The sequence below is a fragment of the Astatotilapia calliptera genome, chromosome 14 (assembly GCF_964374335.1).
Source record: "Astatotilapia calliptera chromosome 14, fAstCal68.1, whole genome shotgun sequence".
Taxonomy (NCBI): domain Eukaryota; kingdom Metazoa; phylum Chordata; class Actinopteri; order Cichliformes; family Cichlidae; genus Astatotilapia; species Astatotilapia calliptera.
Window position 1 is genome coordinate 1,165,755 of NC_137435.1, and position 23,670 is coordinate 1,189,424.

General features: G+C 48.9%; 1 protein-coding gene across 2 annotated transcripts; it reads right to left on the bottom strand.

Annotated features, from left to right (window-relative positions):
• Positions 1-52: 52 nt before the first annotated feature.
• wdr62 (WD repeat domain 62) lies at positions 53-21,395 on the bottom strand. 2 transcript variants are annotated; one of them, XM_080289166.1, is made up of 34 exons: positions 21,085-21,395; positions 20,431-20,522; positions 18,008-18,070; positions 17,853-17,910; positions 15,616-15,783; positions 15,269-15,406; positions 14,999-15,181; positions 14,522-14,673; positions 14,263-14,449; positions 13,513-13,638; positions 13,288-13,442; positions 13,120-13,211; positions 11,618-11,743; positions 11,453-11,523; positions 11,151-11,272; positions 9,219-9,294; positions 9,024-9,135; positions 8,874-8,937; positions 8,689-8,796; positions 8,512-8,606; positions 7,108-7,160; positions 6,772-6,987; positions 6,501-6,574; positions 6,261-6,418; positions 5,630-5,743; positions 5,444-5,555; positions 5,233-5,305; positions 4,808-4,889; positions 3,204-3,329; positions 2,614-2,893; positions 1,951-2,126; positions 1,080-1,169; positions 589-686; positions 53-391 (listed from the first exon to the last, which is right to left on the bottom strand). In XM_080289166.1, the coding sequence occupies exons 1-34, from the start codon at positions 21,187-21,189 to the stop codon at positions 173-175; spliced, it is 4,164 nt and encodes a 1,387-aa protein (XP_080145292.1). In that variant the 5' UTR covers positions 21,190-21,395; the 3' UTR covers positions 53-172. The 2 variants fall into 2 exon arrangements, with proteins under 2 accessions (XP_080145292.1, XP_026048944.2); XM_026193159.2 differs by having other exon boundaries at positions 14,263-14,452.
• Positions 21,396-23,670: the final 2,275 nt, after the last annotated feature.

Consider the following 23,670-nt stretch of genomic DNA (forward strand, 5'->3'; position numbering starts at 1 on the left):
TTCTGTATGAATAAAGTTTCGTATTCCCGTCGGATTGAAACAGTGGCCACAGTTAAAGTAAAAACAGCGTTTATTAGGAAACATGAAGTATTTACAGACAGTGATTCACACTCAGACACACACAGACACAAGGTGCACACAGTTTAATACTGATTTCAAATCCACCATCGGCTCACACACGCTTCATTTTCTCCTCCACCATCTGCAGCAGCCGCTCAGAGTACGTCTCCAGCAGAGACGCCGTCCTGCGGTCCTCCAGCTGACCGCAGGGGACGCTGCCACCCGACTCCCGCAGCACCTCCTGCATGTCAGAGCGAACTACGTCAAACGCCTCCAGCATCGCTGACGACACCTGGAGACGTCGCTGCGAGCCAGCGAGCGTTGCGCCGAGCTGCAACACAAACAACAAAGAAAACGTGAGGCGGACACTAACGAACAAACACAAACGCCTGCGTGACGCTTTACATTTGATTATCGTTCAGCGATTCAGAAAAACGACAAAAGAAGAAAAAGAAATATGATGATTCAAAGAAAAGTGACGATTCACATCAGTGTTGATATCCTAATAACAATGTGTGAAGAAGAAACCTTCTGGTAAAGATGGACAGCTCGTCTCGCCGTCGCCCTTAGCTCGGCGGCGATCTGCAGACACTGCACGCTCACCGACTCTTCGTCTCCTCCCGAACCTGCACACAAACATCTGTTCTTACAGCCTGAAGCACAAGCATGGCGTCGTTACAATACGCTGTATTCTTTCTAACAGCCAGCAGAGGGCGATGCAACGGACAGCTCTGGGAAAAAACCATTGACGACTTTGTGGTTCAGTAACTAATTTCAGAATTGTAGTCGTGCGTTTTGTCAGGATTATCCAGGGCATGCTCATTGGCTAACGGTCTGTCAATCACAAAGTATTAGTCAATGAGCTTTTGGTTTCACAGTAAGATCAGCCCCCCGTCATGGTGAAAGGGCGGCATCTTGAAATCAGCAGGTGACATCACGGCAGCTATGGCCTCTGTGGCGCTACACAGCGATCCAAGCAGCATCATCATCATCACAACTTTACAGAAAATTACCTTTACCTGTGAGAGTGGGGCGGAGCCTTTCCACCAGAGGGGAGGAGGACGAGGTGGGCGGGGCAGAGAGCAGCAAATCAGCTGATAAAGAAACATCTTTAAATGAGACCAGAAAAAGACGAAGCATCAGAGCAGCAGGTGTACAGGTCAGATATGAGTTACATAAAGATATGAGGAGAAAAGATAAAAGGGTAAAAAAAAGAAAGAAAAAATTACTGTAAATGTAACAATATCAGGAAGAAAATATATTTGTGTCAGAAGTTTCCAGCCAGGAGCATAAACGTGAGGCTGAAATGACTGTACAGTATACAGCTTTCAAAGCATTTACATACGGTCAGACCAATGAATGGTGCCCAAGTATTTTAACTGGACAAAGCTCAGACTACAACTGGTGCAGCTTACAAAGGATTTGTGTGACGGCACTTCTGGGACTGACCAATACTCAGAACAGTGAGAAAGTCCAGGGAACATTGTGAAGGTCTAAGAAGGACAACTGCAGATTTACACAAGTTAGGAAGGTCTTTAGGAGTCATTTCTGAACAGCTGCAAGTTATTCTGATGTTTCAATGCCAAGATCTGGAAGAACATCGAAACGGTCACCCTCAGATGGGATGAAACTGGTTAGGATGTTCATGATGATGTAAAACATCCATCATGGACCGAGAGGGTGCTGACCCAGAAACAAGCCCCCGCTCTGGCATTAACACTCGCAAGCTCGACAGAAATTTGCAGCTGCCCACATGGACGAGTCGAACGGCTTCTGGAGAAAAGACTGACGGTCAAAGGACGCGTTCATACCAGGAAAGTAACCTCTGTCAGTGCGTCGCAGCTGTGGCTACGATGTAGCTGCCATCACCTGTGTGTGTGTGTGTGTTACCTGGATCAGCTGGTCTTCGAGCTTCTTCCTTCATGGAGGCAGGGCAGGTGATGACCTCACAGGTGGTGGGTGTTGCCACAGGGGTCTGGATTAGAGTCTCCTCTGTGCTGCTGATATTACACCTGTCAACTATGAGCTGTGAAATCACCTGAGTGGGCGTGGTCCACACCTGCAGGCTGACAGAGGGTTTGTCGAGGTTGATAATTCCCATTTTTATCATAAAGAAACCAATAAAAAACAAAACGGATGCTCTCACCGACGTTCAGTGAGAGCATCTCACCCGCCGCCCTCTGATCAGTGCCTCAGGTCAGTCCCACACCAGCAGCCTCACTAACAGCTGCTTCCCCCCACACCCACCTGAGCCATGGTCTGCGTGACCCTCATCACTCAGGCCATGTGTGCCTTTGTCCTACGTCTGAACACATCTGACACATGTTTCATTGTACAACAACAACAAAGGGCTAGCTGAGAGTGTTATAAGACTTCTAGAAGTCTTTATTCATGTGGTAATAACTGAAATGAAGCGATTTTAGAGCTCGTCTCCTGCGAGTCCTCGCCTCTGCTTTACATGTGTGAGAAATGAGTCACCTTAAACCAGGGCTGATGGAAAATGTTCAGTAAAGACAGGAAAGGCCAGCTGGTGTGGGGGGGACCGGGGGGTACCTGCTGGTCTGGTCCTGGTGGTTGTCAGGTTTGCTGTCCTGTCTAGCAGAGAGCAGGGTGGAGGCTGGAGGCTGGCACTCTGCTGGAGAGGGGAGGTTCTCTTTGTTCTCCTCCAGCGTGGGCGTGGAGGAGGGCGAGGAGGTGGAACCCGGAGAGTCCCCGCTCAGTTTGGCCCTGGAGCTGGCTGTGGTTCCCAGGTATCTGAGCCGAAAAGCCGACGGTTGGTCCGCCGCCTCCTCGCTGCAGCTGTTTTGGGCCGTGATGGTCCTGGAGGTCACGTCTGATTGGTTAGAAGAGAGCAGAATGTAAGCGAGCTGCGATCAGAGCAGGAAGTGGTGTCCCTGAGCGCCGTTCAGAGAAGATCGTTTCACAGTCACCCGATTCTGTGAAGATTACTGATAAGGACAGTTACAGCCAGGCTTCAGATACAACCTCATGTGAACTTTGTCTGTGACCTTTGACCCCTAAACATTCCCACCACCACAACCATGATTTGCTGCACAAAATAAATAAATAAATAAATAAATAAATATATAAATCGGAAGACGCCACACAAACACCCGGGTGCCCGCAGCGGCGTACAGACACACCTCCTAACGTCTTTCTGCACAGGACGACCAGCGCCGTGTTTCTTCTGCGGGGTGTGCCATGGCGATGGGGCTGATGGGAAATTTTGCAGGAAGCTCTTCTATGGAGGGCTGATTGTCGGCAGCTCGCTGTGAGCACACAAACACATGGAGTCCCTCAGAGAGACGTCCCTCAGAGAGACGTCCTGGAGCCTCTGTCGCTTCTCTTAAGCTGTTTAACTGTTACAGCACAGGAAGTGTGTGACGTGTGTGCGAGTGTGCTTCCTCTGCTTAACCACAAGTGTGTTAACTTTTATCAAACAAATGAGTGAAGACAGAAACACGGAGCTCCGGCGCGGCGCTGCAGCGACCGCACTGAACACTGAACGCGGCGCTGCTCAGCTCCAGCCGAGCTCTCCATCACATCCTTGCAGTTTTAATCTTGATTACTAACCTGATTAAACATCATCCATTATTATTTCCAGCTTCACCTCCAGATCGGACCGCGGCGCGGTGACAGTGATCTTCAGCTAACTTTGCTTTTAATTCACATTTTTCATATTAGGAAACAAAACCTGTGGTTTTAAAAATGTTATTCTGAACTTAACAAGTTTAGATTAAACACAAAATAAAAAGACCTTTGCAGCATCAAAACTCAAACCATCACGTCCGGCTCTTTTCATTTTCAGACTGGAGACTAAACTGCAATCTGTAATCAACCTCTGCCTGCCTTTCACACAGCTCACGTCTCTGCATCGCCTGTGTGTCTGCAGGACCGTCCTCACTAAAGCGGAGCAAAGAGGAAGCGTCAGAGAACATCGGCGGCAAACGTGCACACATTATCTGATGTACACTCACATCCTGCTCAACCACAAACCTCCAAGTCGGACGAGCTGAGACTCTAAACCTCATCTGAGGACGCCGCAGCACGAGCCTTAAGAGCGGCTTTGGGCGATACGAGAAGGTGGCAACACTGCTTTTAGAAATAAAAACAAAACGCCTCTTTCTATTAGACTGTAGATGAACTGAGGTCATGACTGCACTGCACCAAATTACCACCAGAGGGCAGTCTCTCCTGGGGGCTCAGCATCACTTTTCTGTACTTTTATGCAGATGTGCCAGCTGTTGTCTGTTCTACTCTTTGTTCCAATAAGAAATGTAACTTCATGTTATCCAAACAGAAACTAATAAACCTGAAAATTTGGTCTTAAAGACGGATTTTGTCAAATCTTAAGTTTAATTAGAACAATAAGACAAAATTATGTCTTTGATTTCTTCCATTTTTCCACTGAAATGTCAGGAGTCCACATCTGTAGTGAGACCCTGTCAGGTTATTTTACCAAATTTCATTAAGTTCAGTAAAACGACTGTATGAATGATTCAGATCCGAGTCTTCATCCACTGCTCCTTAATTGGCCGTCGCCACGGTGAACCCTGTCATTACTCACAGCTGTCAGTTTGTTGAAGCTGCTTCCTGAAACATGGCGACTGCAAGGACCAATCAGCTGTTTGGGAGCAAAGCGATGAGCGCGTGCCGTCGCCTTCCCTGAGTCATCGAGCCAGAAACGCAGAATGTGACCGAGCTGCTGCGACAGCTGATGCTTCTCAAGCTTTGACAGGAAACTCACCTCCTCCTCCCGCTGCTCCTCCCCCGTTCTCTCCCCCAGTCAGCCCAGCTGATGAGACGTCGCTGCTCGACTCGGAGTTCACCTGAAAAACAAGTTTCCTCTTCAACGTTACAAACCTCAGCCATGGCCGCTCTCAGGCGCGCCCCGACAGGTCAGAGGTCGTGTCCACAGCTCATGCTGCATTCTTGTAGCATCAAGTTGGAGGCGGGGCTCTGGAAACGCCCACATGCATGTAAACTAACTGTCGACTGTGCCGTGTCATTATTTGTTGCCTGAAAATGCTGTAAAATGAATTTGTTTTGTAACTGAAAGGAAAATTTGGAATCAGGCGTTTGCCTCGGTTTGAAATCCAAGAGAAGCGCTGAGCGGAGGCGCCACTCCTCATGTGGACACGCCCCCTGCATTACAGGCTTGTGTGCATTTACCGATGTGGTGCTGATGTTGCTCTCCTCAGAGATCCTAGTCGGGATGGAGACGGGAGGCGGAGCTCGGCTCGCCCTGAAACAGCAGCAGAGACAAGATGGACACAAAGTCACGTAGGAGTCAGAAGTGACGGAGGCGAGTGGTACCTGCAAGCCTGCAGTGACCCTGCAGGTCAAAGGTCACGGCTTCACTGTGGATTGTGGGTAAGCTGACCTGATTCTGTCCTGGAAGCGGGACAGGAAGCGGGTGGAGATGCTGAGTCGGGGGTTCAGGAAGTGCTTTTCATCTGGAGGCTGCAGAGTCTTCAGGTCTGTGTCAAACTTCTCTGGAAGGTCAAAGGTCATGTTAGCAGCTCAGTAACTGTCAGAGGATGGCAATGATGAAGATGTTGGTGTTTACCTTCGCTCAGACCAGAGGCCAGAGTCTCAAAGTGGTTCTTCAGAGAGTTTCTGTCCTCGTCGTCCTCCAAACCCAAACTGCCCACTGAGCTGCCCTGACTCAGGGAGTCTGTGTCTGAAACAGAAAGGGCGGAGCTTGTGATGACTCGTGATGGGAAACAGAGGAAGGTGCGCCTCTTATCACTTATTTTGAAAGGTTTGATTGTCCAGTTAACTTGCTGTAACAGATTGGATGCTTTTATTCTTAAAATATGACAAAACTAATCAATTTAAAGCGTCCTTCTAAACTGATGAGGCACTTTACTTCAGTGAGTTCCTTTATTGTGAAAACCCCTCGATACTAGGCTTAAACATGTTGAACAATTTCTAACCAAGTGAAGGATTTTATCATGTAAAGCCGACACTAAAGCATTCTTTAACCTGAGGGACTTTTATTTTGAAAAGCTAGCATCTAAGGATTCCAGTCATTTAGTGTATCTAAGTGGGAACTTTTCCTATTTTAACCTGATATTAATTGATTTATTGATTGATTGATTTTAATCTGATATTGTTCTGTGGGCTTTTATTTTGAAACTCACCCCTGGGGGAGTGAGGCTCTGTTTTGAGCTTCCTGTAAAGGGTTAAACTCTGACCTGGATCATGCTGCTGCTCCAGACTTCCTGCTGATCCCTCAGAACAGGCGGAGTCTGGACTCAGCTGAGTCTGCCACACAGGCTCCTCCCCTTGACCTCTGACCTCCAGCTGGCTCAGTGACTGCTGTGGAACGGGAACACCCTCCACCTCAAACTCGCTGAAGACAAACATCGGAGCGTTTCAAAAACAGACTTCATGAAAACAGCAGCATCATCATCGTCGTCAGGTGTAACCCTCACCTTTCAGGGGTGACCGTGGTGTTGCTAGGATACAGGATGAAGTTGTTCTGCTCTCCACCTGCTGTCTGCACCACCTGAACATCAGTCAGTCAGACTCCGCCCACATTTCAGCCACCACAACCTCATTAACCAATTACTCAAACTTCAAGCTTTGGCCATCTCGACATGAAGAAGCCACACCCACCACCATCACAGATTGTAATGGTTGCGATTTACAGTCAAAAAAAATAATCAATATTAATATTCATTGATCCGGCAGCCTGGTCCTTACCTCTTTCTCCTCATCCTCCAGCAGATACTCCAGACTCTGAGGGTGGAAACCCTCCTCTTCTTCCTCCTCCTCATCCTCCTCCCCCTGGCTCTTGTTGAGACTCGGAGAGAAGTTGGAGCAGAAGGTCAAAGGGTTCATCTGCTCCGCCCACCGACTGCGCACTTGACGAGGCTCGCTCTCCGACTGGATGGTGGAGGAGGCTCCGCCCTGTCCTTGCTGAACGAACACACACACACACACACACACACACACACACACACACACACAGTCTATAGTGTGGTTGATCATTATCTGCGAGCAGATTGATGAGCTGAGGGTTAGAGGGCGGAGACTGACCAGCTTCTTGAACCACAGGGGGAGCTTCCCGTTGGTCTGAAGCAGCGGAGCGTCTGAAACAAACAAGTCAGGACAGAAAAGACTCATCGTTCTGGTTCTGGCTGATTCACAGAAACACTGGAAGTTTAGCACAGATGCTTCCTCCGGCCTGGCAGGGCTCAGTCTAACGTCTGAAGCTGTGAACTCCTGTCTGAGCCCGAGGGAGCGCTTTCAGCTCCTGCAGCTTTCAGCGAGTAAAAGAGGATATGACTCACAGCAGGAAGTAGCGAGCCCGCGCACGTGTCATCAGGAATCCCCTGACCAATGTGGGATCTGCACCAATGTTTGGACCGTCTCAGGTTTTATGCTTTCAGTTTCAGACTTGACCTGACAGGCAGCAGAGATGCTGAGGATAAGGGGAGGACTGAGGCCCACTACAGTGACAACCATACACAGCAGGTGTGGGAGGGTCTGCACCCACTTGAAGGCCAGCAACAGCACGACGTCAGAGGCTGTGCTTGCAGAGTAGCAGAACAGTTTGTCCACCTCAAAGCGTGCAGCAGCTCTGCTCACCCGGTGCAGGAGCGCGAGGCGAGCATCATCGTGTCCCGCCCCCATTGTTACAGCGCTCCACACGAACCTCGCCCAACAAGAAGAACAGGGGCGCAGTGCTAGGCTGCTCTTTGCTGGCTTCAGCTCTGCACGATGCTTCCTCTCACCATCTGCTGCTGGATCAGAGACTTTCTGTCTGTGTGCAGAAAGTCAGAGTGGGTCCCCATCTTTCCACAGCCCCCCGCCTTGATATCAGCTCGCCACAGGGCTGTGTGCCAAGCCCTCTACTGTACTCATCTCACACCTGTCAGTACAACGACACCGGCGTGGTGGGCCTCATCTCCAGTCCCAATGAGACTGCATACAGGGAGGAGGTCTGACGGTGGAGGTGTGGTGTCCTTTACACCTCCAACACCAAAGAGCTTATCACTGATTTCAGGAGGAGGATGTCCGACCTGCAGCTCATCTGCATCAAAGGAGAGTGTGCGGCGAGGGCGCCCAGCTGCTACTTCCTGTGTGTGCACATGGACGCAGACTTGCAGTGTAAGTTTCTTCTGTGTGGTTTACCATGGCCCTCACTGGCCTCTCCCGTTTGTCCCTGAAGGGGCGCTGTAACAGCTGCTGTCTCATTAGGGCACGACATGCGGCGGCGAGGGGAGGAGACGTATTTGTACTGCTGCCCTGTGAGGAGCCTCACAGCGCTGTACTGATGCTGTTTTTGCACAGACTATTTATTCTGTGTCTGCGATACACCGTTGATGTGCGTCAGTACCACAGCTGCCTGCACAAAGTATCACCGTGTAAACACAACAAAGAGCTCAGCTGTTTGCTTCACCGGACTGGACAAACCGCTCTCAGTGAACTCGTCCTCACCAGGACACGGGTCCAGCCTGCAGGGAGTCCTCCGCTCCTCCTCCTCCTCCATCTGAGGCAGCTGGGAGGAGGGCACCGTGATGAAGGTCTCCCTCCTGAAAAACGCCATGAAGCAGAACGTGAATTAACCCCAACATCTGCTGCACCTTCTGCAGCGTCCCATCGCATCTGACTTACCTAATGTTCGGCTTTTTGTGGGTTTCAGGTGCAGCGGTCAGCCTGACGCCCCGCCTCTTCCTCATGGTGCTGGTCATCTGAGCGTCCAGCCGCCACACAAACACACAGCTACACAAAGCAAAGAGTCGGTCAACGCTTTCCTGCACATCGGTCTGAGCAGCGCGTCGTCTGACCGCTGAGCTCACCTGTCTCCTGACACCGTGATCAGGTGTCTGCAGTCCTGACTGAACCTGATACAGGTGACCAGCTCTGAGGAGACAGCGCAGCACAGACACGTTTAGCTGACAGTTTAAACTCCTCAAAGACACGCGCGCGAAGCTCGGGGATTCGCTCACCTGAATGGCCGAACAGGGTGGCGACGCACTCTCCTGACCCGTAGTCAAAGATGGTGATGTTTTTGTCCGAGCAGCTGGTGGCGAAGAAGGAGCCCGACGGATCCATCTGAACCTGCAGCTCCGATTGAGACACATCGTTTCAGCCGTTTCCACAAGACACACCATAACCCGCAATCATTAACCCCGCCCCCTCACCTTCAACAGGGCCCCCTCATCGCTGGACGAGCCTTTCAGACACTTCTTCAGTTTTCCTGTTTCCACGTTGTAGACCCTGACACACACAGACGCACAGACACACACAGACACACACACAGACGCACAGACAAACACACACACGCACACAGACGCACAGACACACACAGACACACACACAGACGCACAGACACACACACACACGCACACAGACGCACAGACACACACACACACACGCACACACACACACAGACACACACAGACACACAGACACACACAGACACACACACGCACACACACACAGACACACACACACACACAGACACACACAGACACACACACAGACACACACAGACGCACAGACACACACAGACACACACACAGACGCACAGACACACACACACACGCACACAGACGCACAGACACACACACACACACGCACACACACACACAGACACACACAGACGCACACACACACAGACGCACACACACACACACAGACGCACACACACACACACAGACGCACACACACACACACAGACGCACACACACACACACACACGCACACACACACACACACGCACACACACACACACACACACACAGACACACACACACACGCACACACACACACAGACACACACAGACGCACAGACACACAGACACGCACAGACGCACAGACACACAGACGCACAGACACACAGACACACACACACACAGACGCACACACACACAGACGCACACACACACAGACGCACACACACACAGACGCACACACACACACACAGACGCACACACACACAGACGCACACACACACACACAGACGCACACACACACAGACACACACACACACACACAGTTTTGAACCCGTAGCTTCGTGTGCACTACAGCGGTGCTCTGATGGCACCGGGACACGCATCAGTAACACACCTCAGCCTCTGATGATGTTCAACAAACACCAACAAAACAAAGATCAGAGCCAAACACGCGCCGTCGAGTGCGTCCAGGATTAGAGAGGAGCGATGATGACAGCGAGTGATGGAAGAGCTGCCCCGACAGGAAGCTGCAGGGCTACGAGACTCTGCTTCTGCAGACTCAACAGCTGGACCCGCAGCGATAAAACACGCCGTTTTTATTCTAACGTCAGAAAGGTCGTGCTGTCAATCTCCATAAGATACCGAGGCTACGTCGCTTTCACGTACAGGAAATTCATCTTCTCCATTTTGCAAGGGGCAAAACTGTCCACACGGGGTTATAGGTCACGTGCTACTGAGGGACTGGGCTCTGAACGAAGAGCTCGAGTGACCAAAGCTTTAGTAAAACCATCCAATCTCATTTCCTGACCCCTCCCTCAGTGCCCCCCTGTCTCAGGGCAGTTCTTCGTCCCCACAGTTGCCAAGCGCTGCTCATTAAGGATTCATCTGACTGATGGAGTCCCACCCCCCCCACTGTCTTTACACGACAACATTAGGAGCTGTCAGGTGACTTGTTCAAGGTCGACCCTACAATAACACATACAGAGAAACCAAACAATCACATGACCCCCTGTGAGCAGCACTTTGGTGACAGTGGGAAGGAAAAACTCTGTTTAACAGGAAGAAACCTCCGGCAGAACCAGGCTCAGGGAGGGGCGGGGCCATCTGCTGCGATTGGTTGGGGTGAGAATTAAGGGATCCAACCGGTCGCGGTTTAAATGTTTGAATGAAACTGAAGGTGCCGTCTCACGGAAGTAACCTTCCCTCAACGCCTGCCCCGTTCTCCAGATTACCTTCAAGGAGGAATCAGAATCATCTTTACTCGACTTTATCAGCTGATATCTGCCCACGTGATTAACAGGCCGCGTCGCCTCGCGGCCTCTGAACGAGCTGCGCAGCCACAAACCTGCTCTTAACGACACGTTTCCAGCAGCTGTGACCACGCGCAGAGTTTCTCACCTGACGTTTCGGTCCTGACAGGCGACGGCGACGTGCGTCCGGCTCGAGTCCAGGTCCATGTCGTACAGAGTCGTCTTCTCCACCACGTGGTGACTCCTGGAGAACTGCAGGCCCTCCGAAGTCTGGACCACGACGAGTCGTCCCGGAGCACGGAATCATGGGAAACGGACGGCGGCACCAATCAGCAGGTAAATAAAACCAGTCAGGAGTTTAACCAAAAAAAATCAGACTTTGCAGAAACAGAACAGAAATCGACCAATCAGAAAGTGGATCATCTGCAGGCGTGCACGAGGGAGCCTCACCTGCTCAGCTGTCTGGAAGTAGATGCTCTTGTCGGCTCCACAGCTCACGAGTCGAACCTCCGGGCTCTCACCTGCAGCACAGGTAACAAAGTGACATCGCTGGGAGAACACGACACAGGTGCGTATGGGATGAAGGGCGGCGTCGTGTGGGCGGAGCTGGGGTACCTGTGAACTTGACGGCGGTGATGGAGGCCGAGTGGTCATTCAGGGTCTGCTCCAGGCTGTAGTTCCTCTCCAGGTCGAAGACGTGGATGAGTCGGTCTCTGCTGGCCGACGCCAACAGCTTCACACCTGAAACGCCACAAATCGCGTCGTCACTCAGGAGCCGCACCACACTCAAGCCCACCCCCACAGAACCACGCCCAGCCAGCAGGGCTGAGGGTCTCTGATGGGCGGAGTCGTAGACAGGTTTGGATTACTCTGAGGCGCTGCTGATCTGCATCTTCACGTCCTCACCGACTGATAGGGCTGCTCAATTAATCGAATTTTAATCACGATTACGATCTGGGCTTTCAACGATCATTAAAAATGACTGAGCCGATTATTAGCCCCTCCCTAATTTATCCGCGACACCTTAAAGGCCGGTCCGTGAAAATATTGTCGGGCATAAACCGTCCGTGGCGCAAAAAAGGGTGGAGACCGCTGATTAAGAGGACCCGAGGGAAGCTCGGAAAGCTAAGCAGAAGTTATTTGGAGAGTGACTGCGGTTGGTTGAAAAGAGAGTTTAAAAACAAACTTCAGTGGTGTTGCACACTATTTTATATTATTTTTTAAAGTCATTGTTAACCCTTTAAAGCCAGTCAGAGCAGCACGCTCCGTTTTGCGTAACTATTTTTAAATCCCTGTAGAACCTGAACCGCGTAAGCTAGCGCAATAATTTGTTTTGCATATGAAACCAGAGGAGTTGTACTTGCATCTGATGCCATCAGCTTGTCCTCGGTCACGGTTTCGTTCCACATATAGCTTTGCAAAAATTGCATAAAAAGCGCTTGCAGGAACAAAAACATAATATTCCAGAAACACGCTTTGCCGATCCGATCAGCTGGTCGTAACACTTCCCACAGTGAAATGATGCACATGCTGTTTTCTTTGCAAATTTGCATCATAGGATTGTTTTTTGTTTTTTCTGCAGTATATAAAAATTGCTGTATCTCCAAAATAAAACTATGAAGACACTCAAAATAAATTTCCTGTTGTTGTAAACTATTTTTTGCAACTTTATTGTATTTAAAGTTTTGAGGGATAAACCTCTTAAATTTCTCCAAGTAGAAATATATGTAAACAAAACAAAAGCGATTTTCAATTTTTTTTGTAGTTTATTGCACTTTTTTGCAATTTATGTAATTACTATGGACTTAATGCATACATATTATTAAAATATGGGCTATAACAGTTGTATTGATGTATAGCAACTTGAAATGCTCCCACAAATGGCACTACAACATGTAAAATAATAATATAAGCTCTGGTGGACTTGGTTCTATAGTAGGTCTTAAAGGGTTAAATAAATATCGTCAAATAATCGTGATCTCAATTTCAGTGAAAATAATCGTGATTATCATTTTTGCCATAATCGAGCAGCCCTACCGACTGATGCTTTCAGATTTAAACGTTTGAGCAGAACGATGGCGTGTAGAACACTCGCCGCGTGTGCCGGGACATCCTACCTGTGGAGACCGGGGAGAACTCCAGACACAGCACCTCCGAGTCGTGAGCCTCGATCTTCACCAGCTCATCCAGGAACTGCAGCCCAAAGATCCTGAACACAGAAACAGAAACGAGTCAGCCGACCTCGTCCGCGTGAGCCGAGCTAACCGAGCGCGCTCGGTTCTCACCGCAGGTTTCCGCAGCGGTCTCCGGCCGCCAGGTGCCGTCCGTCCGGGCTGATGCAGAGCACTTTGATCCCCGCCTTCCCGTCAGCTCCCGCTGCCTCCCCCTCTGCCTGCAGGTGCTGCGTGTTTTCCCCCATGTACAAGATCCTCAGCAGGTCCTGGGAGCAGACAGGAAGTCGTCAGAGACGGACAAACACAGAGTGTAATTTGGTTTTGTCACTGCCTCACGTTGCTGTAGAGGTTTGTGTGCGTGCCGGGGGGGTCGGAGTGCCACAGTCTGATGGTGTTATCGGACGAGCAGGTGAGGAAGGATGACGGAGGCAGGCAGGCCGGCTCCGGCAGCTCCGGGTACACCTGAACAAAGTACGACGAGACCCAGAGTACTTCAAACTGCTCTCACCGAATCAACGGCACAGAAGTGGAGAAGCAAGAAGACTGAGCTGAGTAAAGTTTGACTTATCTGCCTGCTTTGTTTGGCTTAATGCGCCTCATGGTCAGTAACAGATGCAGTAATGGTTCTAGTAACAACTGTGGTGCTGCTGGCTTTCCTGGCAGTATCTCAGCAGTATGTGCAGTAATGCTCGTGTGTGATTTCCATCGTAGTATTCTGGAAACAGTCCTGTACCTCTGGCTGTACAGGCAGTGTACTTCGTAGTAGTTTCAGGAGTATTATTTCATATACTGAAGGAACATAACTAGCAGTTTTTTGCCTCTCAGTATTGTTGGATCTACTAGCAGTACTTCCACAACAGTAGTGTTGCCTCGCCTCTGTCAGTGCGCCCCAGGGTGGCTGTGGCTACAATGTAGCTGCCATCACCAGTGTGTGGATGTGTGTGTGACTGGATATGTAAAGAGCTATATAAATACATCTGTCTCTGTGAGTAGTACTTACAGCAGTATCCCTGCGATTCTGGTTAGTATTTATGGGAATATTTCTAGCAGTACTTCTTACAGTATTTCTTGTAGTACTACACCGACCTCGACGCTCCAAACACAGCCGCTGTGGTACAGAGCAGAGTACAGCTTCCTGGCGTTCCTCACGTCCTTGACGTCCCACACATACAGGCTGTGGTCGTTGTACACGCAGGTCAGGTGTCTGGCAGCGGGGTCAAAGGTCAGAGCCAGTGTGTCTGGGTACTGAGCACCTGGGCTGGCAGGTAGCAGGCTTCTGTGGAACAGAGTGAGCGATCAGCAGAGTTCTGCTGTACACCGTTGGCTTCGTTTGCAGTATCCGTACCCGCTCTGAGCGAGGTCGACTCCCAGGCGGTGCGGCCGGTGCAGCGTGGTGACATACTGCAGGTTGGACGGGCCGAACACTCGGACGACGCCATCGGCGCAGCCGCAAAAAACGAAGCTCTCGCTGACCGCCAGACAGCTCGCCGACGACGTCTGTGAAGGAGAAGAGCGGCTCAGAGAGGAGCGTCCGGGCGCCGTCAGACCTCGGTCAGCTTCAGTCATGTATGATATCAAATATACCCGCCTTTTAACTGTGCGACTTTAGGACCGCGCTTCAAAGCTGTCGTTTATGAGAACGCTTCCTGTCACATGACTCACGCTCAGAGGTCTTTCTGATTGGTTCTAAGATTAGATTCCTCATGTTTGCTCATTACAGACATAATTAGCAGCACTGACAGTATATTTGGTAGTATTTTAGTATTATATCTAATCACACAGGTGCACATATTCAGGTGAGATGTGGGCGGAGCTTGCCGACCTTCAGGTTGACCCAGGCCTCCAGGTGTCGGCTGCTGTTGAACAGACACAGCAGGCCAGAGGTGGTGATGCAGTAGGTGTTGGACGCTGTGCGGCCCCGCCCGCACGCCACCCCACAGAACACGCTGTTCTTGTGGTCGCCTAGTAACCCCGAGCGGCCAATCAAAGGCACCGTGCTGTTCACCTGTGCGGAAGGAGAAATCAGGTGAGCAGTGACTTCAGATGAAGGCGAGAGCAGCCGTGTTCGGCCGACGGGATGTCAGGCAGGTACCCGTCGTTCTTTGGAGGCGTCCAGGTACCAGAACTTGACGTGGCGGTTTCCCGCGGTGACGAAGTAGCTGCTGTCCTGGGAGAAGGAGACGGCGAACACGCGGCTCGACACTTTGTTGGAGGCGATGATGGAGCCTTTCTGAAAAGCAAGAGAACGGCGGCCGTCACAAACGTTACTTCATCGCAGCCACAGAGTCAGCGAGTGACTGGTGTGGATTCTTACACCCTGCACAGCTCCACTCTGCCCTCTGGTGGCTGCTTTGGTTCATGACCAGGTGAGCAGTGTGTGTGTGTGTGTGTGTGTGTGTGTGTGTGTGTGTGTGTGTGTGTGTGTGCGCGCGCGCTCACCTTCCAGTCCCACACGCTCACAGTCATGTCGTGCTGGTATCCCACAGAGACGATGTAGGAGCTGTTGGTGGAGAACGCCACGCAGGAAATGCCGTACTTGTGACACTGAACCTCGGCCACCTGACCTCCATCTAGCTCCCAGACCCGCACGCAGGGCATGTGACCGCTCTGAGAGAGAAGAACAGGTAACGAGTGTGACGCGTGTTTGTTCCTGACAGATAACCTTCTGTGAGGAGGAGGCTCATTTCTCTGCTTCCTCTGCACGAGTATCTACTAGGGGTGCAACGATATTCGTATCGATATTGAACCGTTCGATACAGTGCTTTCGGTTCGGTACGCATATGTATCGAACAATACAACATTTGTAATTTATTTTATCAATTTTCCTTCTGACGATGCTGTCTGTGTGGAGCGCTCAGTGAATCTGCGTTCGACTACTCCGCCTAGGCTGCACTGTCGAGCGCAGATCCACTGAGCGCTCAACACAGACAGCATCGTCAGAAGGAAGAGCGCAGGGCAAGCTAGCGAGACAGAAGTTAAGCTCTCCTTGCAACATGGACCTCCCCCACCCTCATTCAGATCTGGCGTTTGGAACTATTTTGGTTTTCATGTGACGTATGACCCTGAGGGTAAGCGCGTCATGGACTAAAGTAAAACAGTATGTTGGATGTGCCATGCAATGCTTAATTACATTGGTGTGAACTAGTGTGTTAGCGCAGTTAGCTCGTTAACGTGTTGGCCGTCTAGCCCCATGCACGGGGCGATCGGCGGTAGCTCGTTAACGGAGATTTGCCGTGTTGTGGCGTTAAGGTCATTTCAACGAGATTAACCTGAAAGCACTAGTGGGAACACAACGAATATGACTGCACATTTACACCGACATCATCCTAGTGCAAAGACAAAAACAACAAGCATGCTACTAACTTTAGCCGAGTCATTTAGACAGCTGTTAGCACATGATTCTCCTTATGCTGCTGAGAATATAGCCCAGAAGAAGCGGATAGTATAGCTTTTATTTTGGAAAGAGACATTTCTCTGTAATAAACTCTCTTTTCCAAAGATGAGTGATTCCTCAATCAGATACAGGGCTCGCAATATCGCTAGCCCGACGTCCCGGAGCTAGCGATTTTTTTCCAGTCGGGCTACCAAAATCTATCTCTGCCCTGCCCGTCGGGCTATTGTAGGAAAAATATATGTCAATGCTTTTGCATTCTTTCAGAAATGTAGCTGGGTAATTATGTCATTGGCATCGGTGAGCCACTGTCAATATGTGACATATTGAAGTCGCGTTTGAATTTACGCTTGTTTTTTTGCTTTCACTTTGCAATCGTGCGAACTGTGTATAGAGAGCGACAGCACTGATCTGTGAGTGATGATAATTTGTGCACCAATTCCTCTGACATCGTCTTATTAATCGTTAGCTTACTATGCAAACATGACAAGTGAAATCTCCCGCAGCTTAAACATGTGAGAGGTTGATCGCGCAGAGAATCGCTGAGCTTATGTGAGTACGTGTGTAAAAGCAGCAGGATTTATATTTGACTACGATGACCTGGATGACTGAGAACCTTCACAGACAGATATATATTTTAGTTCTGCTGAGCCAAATAAGACAGGTCAGGGTGAAGAAGTGACAGCCAAAGAAAAGCTTACCACAAAACGGAGAAGTTATGACAAATCAGACTATAAGGCAAAAAGAAAGTGCAGCTTTATGGTTTCATGGACAAAATTATTTCTGTGGCTGCAATATGACGAGCTAAATAACCAGGGCTGCACATAAGTGGTCCGCAGGTGCGCATTCGCTGTCAAAATAAAAAAACGCGCACAAGGGTTAGGGTTAAATTTAAAAACTGTACTTTTGAGTTAAAATATATATTTATAATTTTAATAAATGACAAATTAAAAAGGCATGAACATTTTTTTGTATCGAAACAATATCGAACCGTGACACCAAAGTATCGAACCGAACCGTGAATTTTGTGTATCGTTGCACCCCTAGTATCTACGTGTGCTCGTGTTTTGTGCTGAGAACAACTCCTCTACATGAGAACCAGGACGCCCAGGGCCCGCTCCTGCCAGGCAGTCCCAGGACATCTCCTGGCTGGCTTGGGAATGCCTCGACGTGCTCGTCACCGTGAACCCCGGGAGCTTCACCGGCTGCACGCCCGAGTTACCTGCACGGTGTCGTCATGTTAGGGGGAGGTAGGGTGGGCAGAGTCAGTCGTGTAGGTTCTTACCTCACCGGTGACCAGGTGCTTCCCATCGTGAGAGAACGCCAACGCGCTGAAGGGTTTCCTGAAATACACAACACAGGTCAACACTTCTGTCCTGAGCAACACGCCCAAAGATCACCTGACCTCGAGGGTCCGCCCCGAGCTCAGGGTCGGCGTACCTGGAGGCGCTGATGATGTGACTCTGTTTGTTCTTCTTCGGGTGAAGCAGCACGACGACACACCTGCAACACACAAACAGGTTCACTGGGGTGAACACCATCTGCTGCCAGCGCCATCGCCCGGGTCCACCAGGCAGATGTGGAGCAGGAACGCTGCAAGAAAACAAACGCAGGCCGATCGGCGCCACCGGCCAGCAGCGAGCACAGCTCCATCCTCCTTTTCTGCCTCACACAGTCGTGCAGTCCTGGAGCGTCAAACACTGAAGCAACTAGACACCACAAAGACAAATAAAGTCGACTCGGTGACACGGAGTCAGAGTCCCCGTGACTGTAGTTGTTAGTATGTTGACCCGTTAACAGCCTTAAATTTGAAGTCAACCAGAGGACCGTTACAAACAGCTGTAGTTTCATCAGTTTACAGTCTGAGCTCCGGCTGCTTCGTGCTCCTTTTACTCTGTTGGCGGCGGGTCGCTGTGGACACGTCTGCTGCTTTCAGCTAACGTGTGCGTTACAAGAAGCGCTAAGTGTTCCTGCACATTCATCAGCTGGTATACGGCCCCGGTTCTCCCGGTCCCCGTTTATTCAGCCCGATTAGTGCTTTCAACCCGCCGCAGAAAAGAAGAATTAAAGTTGGTCTAAAGAATCAATACTTCCTATAGATAACCCAGGAAAGATCAATGCTTTAGATCAGATAAAGCAAACACAAGCTGGACCAGGGCTCGCAAAATCGCTAGCCCGCCGTCCCGGGGCTAGCGATTTTTCCAGTCGGGCTACCAAAATCTATCTCTGCCCTGCCCGTCGGGCTATTGTAGGAAAAATATATGTCAATGCTTTTGCATTCTTTCAGAAATGTAGCTGGGTAATTATGTCATTGGCATCGGTGAGCCACTGTCAATATGTGACATATTGAAATCGCGTTTGAATTTACGCTTGTTTTTTTGCTTTCACTTTGCAATCGTGCGAACTGTGTATAGAGAGCGACAGCACTGATCTGTGAGTGATGATAATTTGTGCACCAATTCCTCTGACATCGTCTTATTAATCGTTAGCTTACTATGCAAACATGACAAGTGAAATCTCCCGCAGCTTAAACATGTGAGAGGTTGATCGCAGAGAATCGCTGAGCTTATGTGAGTGTGTGTGTAAAAGCAGCAGGATATATATTTGACTACGATGACCTGGATGACTGAGAACCTTCACAGACAGATATATATTTCAGTTCTGCTGAGCCAAATAAGACAGGTCAGGGTGAAGAAGTGACAGCCAAAGAAAAGCTTACCACAAAACGGAGAAGTTATGACAAATCAGACTATAAGGCAAAAAGAAAGTGCAGCTTTATGGTTTCATGGACAAAATTATTTCTGTGGCTGCAATATGACGAGCTAAATAACCAGGGCTGCACATAAGTGGTCCGCAGGTGCGCATTCGCTGTCAAAATAAAAAACACGCACAAGATAAGAAGTTGCAACACACACAATATTATACTTTAATGTATAATATTGTAACGGAAACAAAGCATCAATCAAAAAATTGCTCTTTTTTATTCGGGCTACTTAAATTTATTTTGGGCTACCAAAAACTGAAGAGTCCCTGCCCGAAGGGCTACCAGGGATTTTGAAATTTTGCGAGCCCTGTGGACTATTGAATGAAAACACCATCAAGCTGACTTTGGCCCACATGGCAGTACATGTGACATCAGCATACCTGCAGAGAGCTCGTCACCCGTCTGCCACACTCAAGATGATTTGAAATGTGTGATTTCAGATCAGAGGGCAGCGCAGCGTCAGTGAAGAAACGACCTGACTAATATTTGACACTGATCTGAGGTCAGCTCTTTGATAACTTATGCAGATAACTTCAGGTTTAACTGTGAGTTTACAGTCTGATGAAGGCAGGTCACCATGGTAACTGATGCTGCATACCTAACGAGCTGGGTCATGTTCTAGATCAACAGGTGTAGATGGACACATCCTGACCAATCAGATCTCTCTCAGACCGTTTGAGTGTCTGAAGTCTGATTTTAAGGACGCTCTGCTGCTGCTCACTGTGTGTCAGAGACACAGCGGCTCCACCAGAAACATCCCGACGTCTGCTGTGGCTGACTGAGACTGCTCACACCGAATCTGTGATCGGCGTGAGGAAGACTGTGGGTGCGGTAACAGCCTCTTTGTTTCACTGACCTCAGAGGTTTCCTTCCATCTCTCAACCGGCTGCTGACAGCAGTAAAAACTGCTCATTACTGAGGTTTGACCTCACTGGTCTGAACCGTCCGGCAGCTCAGCCTTCAACCTGCCCAACATACTCTCCATCACTCATGACCAACCCAACCCAAACCTTGGGTTAAACCCTGAAGTTTACTCCCTGAACCACGAATCCTACTATACTGCACAGAGCTCTGGTGGCTTAAAGGAGGCGGGACTTACCCTGCAGGGTAGGCAATGAGTCCTGTGTTGGGGTCAGAGGTCAAACCACTGCTGCTGGCTGTGCTGATACCCAAGACTTTCTCCAAACAGACCTGAAACAATAACACACACAAGTCCATTTAAAAATCTCATGATTTAACAGTCCCACCGTGCACACAGGTCGTTTCCAGTGATATAAGCAGAGGCCTCCAGCTCACACAGAACAACAGTGCACACAAAAACACAGAGACAACTAAAACCGGAGTCATCTAAGTGAAACTTGTTTTCAGCAGATTGAAACTGATGTCAGGAACATTAGGAATCAGCTGCTGTGGGATCAGAGCACGCTGTTTACATGAATCTGTGCCTAAAATAAACTTTTAAGAGAGTTTGTGTTCACTCTCCTTCAGCATGGAGTCCGTGTGAGGAGGAGACAGCCTCTCCCTCGGTCTGTTGTCTAAACTTTAGCCTGTGGCTGTAGCTGCTGTAACTTCGCAGCGATTTAAACTCCGCACATTCAGACTTCTCACTTCCGTAATAACAAACAGGCTCTTAGCCTCCAGGCCTCTCAGGTGCTTTTGATACTGGCTGTAAGCTAACCCGAGCTCCTCGCTAAAACTCTCACAGCTAACGGGACTGTGACGCTAGCAGTTAGCCTGTTAGCTGAGGCTGTACCCGGCTGCTGGAGCTCCTCTTCCCCTGGCTCTGTCTGCTCTTCCTCCCGGCCGGTTGCTTCCTCTTCGCGGGCTTGGCCGAACCGCAGTCCGCTCCCTCTGCCATGACAGCAGAGGTACTTGACACTTTGACAAAGTTAATAGAAATACTCGGGCTGATATCAGTCTAAACGCCGCAGCGTGGGTACATAAACCTCCCACAAAGAGAGCTTCTCCGCGGGTGATGAACTGCTGACAGCCGCCTGCGTCGTATAAACTGTCGCTACAGGAAACCTGACACTTTTGTCTGCGGCGGGACTCCGGTTCAAACCAAGCCCCGCCCACAAAACAGAGAACTAGCCAATGGACAGCGGAGGCGTAGAAATCCCGCCTAACGTCGCCAAACCAGCCAATCAACAATCCGTAGCGTCGCCATCGTCATCATTATTAGTAGTAGTAGTAGTAGTAGTAGTAGTCTATGGATAGTATAGCAATTTAGATATAATTTAGATATAGCAGTGATGGTTATAAAGTCTAACAGCTGCTGGGAGGAATGGGCCATAACGCTCCTCTGTGTACGCAGCAGTCTTTGACTGAAGGAGCGCTCCAGTTCTTCCACAGCTTCATGCGTGGGGGTGGAGACACTGTCCAAGAGTTCTTCTGTCTCCAGCACCTGCACTGGGTCGGGGGGGCATCCAAGCCAGTGTTGGTCAAGTTACTTGAAAAAAGTAATTAGTAACTAATTACTTATTACTTCTTCAAAAAAGTAATCCCATTACTTTACTGATTACTTATTTTCAAAAGTAATTAGTTAATTTTCAAAAACATGATACACAACCTGAATATGCAATAAAGCAACAGACCTTTCAATTCTATTTTTCTGCATAATCCATCATATGAAACTGAATCAAATGAAAAAGTCTGTTTTTAAAACTTGTTTCTTTAGTTTTAATCTTCTAACTTTTATGCACATTGCATTAAGCAAATATAAAATTATGTTCAAAAGTCTTTGACTTGCAGATATGTGTTTAAACCTATTTCCTGCATATTCCAGCACATAAAATAAAATAATGTTTTGTGTTTACACTCTTTCAAACAGATGCAAGTAAAACACAGCAGAAATAAATAAAATCAAAGACTCAGCAGCTCTGAGTCCTGTTGCTCTTAAATCTATAGTCACCTGTGTAGCAGGAGTGGGGCGGGTGGAGGTTTGTCCACAGTGGTCGTGTCAGTGGGGGGATCTGGGGGTTTCTCTGTGAGTGTCACGTTTCTGTGGCAGCGTGCTCGCTGCTCGCTCAGATTTGAAGTTTAATTCTTATGTTTCTCCATCTGTGAGTGAAGTTAGCTCTATTTCTTTTCTCTCCCCCTGAAATCAGCAGCTGGACCTTTAGCTGCAACACACTGTGAGACAAACTGCACACACACAGTTTGTGTGTTTGCTGATGATTGTTGAGCTGATAGAAACACTGCATTTTATACCTCTTCTTCTGTAGTGCTAGCTAGATTCTAGAGTACGATCAGCAGCTCGATCGCTGGTCTCAGCACAGGGACACCAAGGAGTGAGTGGCCAGCTGATCTCAGAGACGGTGGGGTATATATAGAAGGTCTGCCAGGTAAATGGGAGACAGGACATTTAAAATTTTATAAGCAAGACTTTAAATTCATTATAAAATAAAGAGGGTGCTAGCTAGATTGTTTGTGTCACGTGAGCAGAAGAGAAGCATCCTGGACAATTAATGCAAGAGGACCTAAGTTGATCACACAGCAGTGGGGAGTAGACTTCATCACAGTGCTGTTGAGCCAACCATCCCTTTAACACTAACTAGTAATGACTTCATGAACTTCTTCACAAATAACATTTTTATCATTAGAGAAAAAATTACCAATAATCACCCCACAGATGTAATATTATCTACAGCTACTCTTAGTACCATTGATGTTAAGTTAGACTCTTTTTCTCCAATTGATCTTTCTGAGTTAACTTCAATAATTACTTCCTCCAAACCATCAACGTGTCTTTTAGACCCCATTCCTACAAAACTGCTCAAAGAAGTCCTGCCATTAATTAATGCTTCGATCTTAAATATGATCAACCTATCTCTAATGATCAGCTATGTACCACAGGCCTTCAAGCTGGCTGTAGTTAAACCTTTACTCAAAAAGCATCTCTAGAAACCATATCGAGATCAAATTTTAGATACATTTCCAGAAAATGTTGAGCGGAGTCTGGATTTTAACTCTGGGGTTGCTAATTTCCATCTTTGGAACGTACACCAGTAAACATCTTTTAAAGCAGTTATCAGACGTTCTTATCAAATGCAGCCGAATTTTTAAAATATGCGGTAGATGTAATTAGGAGTCATCCCTTAGATCACAGGCTTCCTCGCAGCCTGGAAGTACAAGCAGCACACCTGTGCTGCCCCTCGGCAGGCTTCCAGAAATGGACATCAGAGCTGAAGCAGCTGAACTACGTACAGGAAGAAGCACAAATGAAGCTGAATTTGACCTGCGAAGCTTCTTATGTGAAGTCACAAAATAAAGATTCCACCGTAATCAGTTAAATGTTGAGCACCCCTCAATAAACCCAATGAAGCACAGGACACAGAAC